This window comes from Helianthus annuus, chromosome 14 (assembly GCF_002127325.2).
Source record: "Helianthus annuus cultivar XRQ/B chromosome 14, HanXRQr2.0-SUNRISE, whole genome shotgun sequence".
NCBI classification, from domain to species: Eukaryota; Viridiplantae; Streptophyta; class Magnoliopsida; order Asterales; family Asteraceae; genus Helianthus; species Helianthus annuus.
Window position 1 is genome coordinate 112,431,066 of NC_035446.2, and position 3,939 is coordinate 112,435,004.

At 38.0% G+C, this 3,939-nt stretch overlaps 1 protein-coding gene across 23 annotated transcripts; it reads right to left on the reverse strand.

The window, feature by feature from the left end:
- Nucleotides 1–452: 452 nt before the first annotated feature.
- On the reverse strand, nt 453–3,703 carry LOC110909032. Of its 23 annotated transcripts, XR_004878376.1 has the most exons (5): nt 2,859–3,565; nt 1,507–1,561; nt 1,057–1,417; nt 681–908; nt 453–588 (listed from the first exon to the last, which is right to left on the reverse strand). XR_004878376.1 is itself a non-coding variant. In XM_022154042.2 (4 exons), exons 1-3 carry the CDS (start codon nt 3,270–3,272, stop codon nt 1,257–1,259), a joined length of 489 nt encoding a protein of 162 aa, XP_022009734.1. In that variant the 5' UTR covers nt 3,273–3,575; the 3' UTR covers nt 453–908; nt 1,057–1,256. The 23 variants fall into 23 exon arrangements, 2 of the variants coding, with proteins under 2 accessions (XP_022009734.1, XP_022009735.1); XR_002575079.2 differs by adding an exon at nt 3,609–3,703 and having other exon boundaries at nt 453–908; nt 1,057–2,213; nt 2,859–2,964; XR_004878378.1 differs by lacking the exon at nt 1,507–1,561 and adding an exon at nt 3,609–3,699 and having other exon boundaries at nt 453–908; nt 2,859–2,964.
- Between the last annotated feature and the right edge of the window lie 236 nt (nt 3,704–3,939).

Below are 3,939 nucleotides of genomic sequence, written 5' to 3' on the forward strand. Positions count from 1 at the left end.
AAACATTTTAAAGTTTGATAAATGTCAAATATAACCTTAATCTTTGATATCTTACTTTATAAGTATCTTATTTTTATGGAGTTTTGTGAATAGTTTTTTAATTATAAATAAAGGGAATTTTGTGAAATTAAGTGATTGGGGGGGGGGGGGGGGGTGTTTGTATGCTAGTTAAACATAGGTATTTTCTATAGTTTGTGAGTTTTTTTATCAAGTTTTAAAAGGGGTTATTCGTTTTGTGTATTTGTTTGGAAGCTAAGATAACTCCAAATAACTAGTCATTTACAAATAAAGTTATTTTATTTAAAATTTTAATTTAATACTTTGATCATGTTTTTCTAAACAAAATTTTGTGTCAGTTAAATGTATTTTAGAAATGGTTGTTTTGTAAAAAGAAACTAGAAGAAGCACCCGCAGCGTTGCTGGCGGGGCTCAGTTTCACATATAGTACAATATAACTAAACAATGATATCATTTCTTCTCTACCAAAAAAATACAAATATTATAAACGTGACATTATAGCATCATGCCAACTTCCTTGAATGACCAGATCCAATAGTTGAAGTCTTATCCTTGATGATGGCATAGACCCTTTGTTTTACAAAGATTATCAAAACTACATTATTTATGCAAAGCATAAACAAATAATAGTAAATGGCTAATTGAAATCGACAACTTGTTACCTATAATCGTTGGCTACCAACTGTGAAAAACTTGGCTTGTTCTCGTGCCTGAAAGCAAGTCAATCATCAGCATATATTGCTAGAGCCAACACTGGATGTAATGTCTCGCTCGCTGGTTTGACAGATGCTAGTTGCATTTGCACTTTCGACTTCTTGAAGCTAAAGTGCATGTTCCATGTTCCACAATACATCTCCCATGGTCGGTCTATCGACGCCATAATCCGCTAACTGTTGCATACAATAGAAAAAACAAAAAAAAAATTGAGTGAACTTTACAATTTACATAAAATTCGAAAGATCAGTAAAAGAATTTGAAATATAAACCAACCATAAGCTATGAAAAGTCTAGCATTGGAGATAGACGTCTAATATGTACCTGAGGTGATGCAAACTATGATTACTCCATGACAATTTGAAGTGTAGTTGAATGAAAGAGGTCATGGAGAAGGCATTTTAAGCATAAAGTGTTCAGTCATATGCCTCATTCCTCAATGAAGTTTAAAGTTGCTGCGTCACATGTGCTTCACCATATAAATTGTTTGAAGGAATCACTTGATCTATGAGGAAACTTGTTGTTCATAGGGCTGCTATAGTGGTTGGAAAATACATGGTTGAACATACAACAAGCCAGTGAGAAGATAGATCAGTTACATCAGCTCCTCGGCCACACGCGACACCTTTGATGCGTAAATTGGTTGCATCAGGACCGATTAATTTAGATAACATCCTACGAAAAGCTAAACACAGCGATGTCTTTAGGGAGTAAGAGACGTTTCTTGCAAAACAAAAAACAACATCATGCAAAACTAACAATCATTTCATGTACCTCAGAATTAAGGCTCCTTGAGTGTATGTTGATTTTGATATAAATAAATTTAAGCCTGGTAGATATAGATCGAACATCCAGGAATCATTTCATTTACCTCATAATTAAGTCTAGCCTAACTTCTCTATATGTTAGCAATTCCCAACAAAAAAAACTAATGGCAACCATTATCTGATTCAATGTTTATTAGCAAAAAATCATTTATATTTTACGGCTACGCAACACCTTAGGTGCTTGGATGCCTCAATTTTAAAACTACTCTTAACGTTTATAAAAACTCACCAGGTCATTGAAACTGATCCAGTTGGCCTGTGTAGGAAAACTTTCCCTTTTGACCCATTTAATAACACTAACTCACTCGACGTTTAAGAGAAACTGATCGTTCAACCTGTTTAATAAAACTGGCCCACTTGAGCCATTTAATAAAGCGAATCGATTGACCCATGTAATAAAAACTTTAGAACTATGCGGCAAACAGACACAAAAATGATGGAATAAATCAAAAGTGTTAGTGACCACTAATAAGAAAGTACCAACTTAAAACTGACCCAGTTGGCCCTTGTAAAAAAATTGTCCGTTCAATAAATATAAGTTATATAACCCACGTGACCCGTTTAAGTAAAGATGATTGTTTTACCTGTTTAATAAATCAGATCTGCTTGAGCCATTTAAAAACAAATCGATTGGCCTGTTGTACAAAGTTGGACCTGTTTGACCCAACACAATGAGGCGCACAATTCTTTTAGCAAAAGATTAAAATGTTGGTGCCCATTTATAAGAACTTATCAGGTTCATAAAACTGACCCGTTTAACACCCACTGGTTCAAGCTTTTAACAACTCATCTGGTAATTAAAAGTGACCCAGGTTCTTTAAATTAACACGCTTAACCCACTGGTTAGCGCAACTAATTTGTGGTGTAATTTACCTAATGAACTCCTTTGTCCTGGTAAGTTTTTATAAGGCTATAGGGTGTGGGGATCATGGTTGGGACATGATTTGCCACATAGGAACATGAATGGAATGCTACACCACCCCCTTGATTGATCCACCATGGTTTGCATGGATTAAACCATGGCAACCATGGTCCTCCTTTCCATTTTTCAACAAATCATTTCCTTTTTGTTTAGACAAAGATAATAAATAAGGGGCTAATGGTTTGGGTCATGACCACACCCTTAGGGTAGTGGTTTTGGATGGTGGATTAAAGATGAGTTACATGGCACAAACATGGAGGGTCATGGTGGTCATAAGGGTCATGACCACACCCTATAGCCTAAATGAGCACCAGCAAATCAGTTGCGCTACAAGATAAAGGTTCAGCAAAACTGTTGCACTGAGCTTCGCAGTTTACCTAATGAACTCCAAATATTGTCCTAAATGTAGGTGCCGAGGGAAGACACACTGAGCTTTGCATACAAGATAAAGGTTCAACAAAACACCACTATCCAACTTCCAACCTGCTCAAAACATAAAATAAGGTTATCATTTCAAATACTATATTTCAAATAAAAAATGTCGCACACAAAGCCCGGTTAGGACCCGTATACACTAAAACTCAAACAAAAAAATTAACTCCCAAACCCTCCGCTGTGTGCCGCTGGGCCGGACCGCCGGATGCGATGTTAGGAGTCACTAACGGATTCAAACAAATAGTTAACTCGGAAAAAACACTCTGCTGTCCGGCGCCGGGCCGGACCGCCGGATGCGATGGCGTCATCTTCGCTCGGCAAACCACCACCATCACTGGCGGCAGAACCACCGCCATGAAACACTGTCTCTCTCCAGCTGCGCCTCAACCCACCACCATCAAATTACCGTGAAATCGATTCCCTCTCTCTCTCTCTTTGCAATCTTTCTATCGCTCTCTCTCTCTCTCTCTATATCTCAATATCTCTAATAAAAGGACGAAGGGTTTCATGTCTGATGGTTTCCCCTAAAATTCTCTTCGAACTTAAAATTTGTTCAAGCCTTTAAACCTGATCTCTCTAAAACCTAGATGGAACATAGAGCTTGCAAAAGAAGCTTTAGTGTACAATTAACATAACCAAATGTATACCTTAAATATGCACAAAAAAACAAACTAAGTCATAGGTACATCTACCTGTTTAAATAGTTTTCTCCGACCATTGGTTGTCCTCAACACCTTCACGATCTGGTTTCAAAACCCTAAGGGTGTGTTCCCAAGTTAAAAATCCCTCCCCATCTCTCCCCTCCCCTCCATGTCTTTCCAAATTGGAAAGACTATTATCAGGCAAAAAAAAACCCCATTTTCCCTCCCCTCCCCTCCCCTCCCCTTGTTAAGTGGATCTCTGGAACACAGCATAAATTGGAACCCTAGTCGACATCGCCGCCAATCTGTTTGTCGGAATACGTAAGCCGTCGCCATCATCCCCTTCGTCAGGTTGAGGTGACCGGCTTCCTCTCCCTTTCAT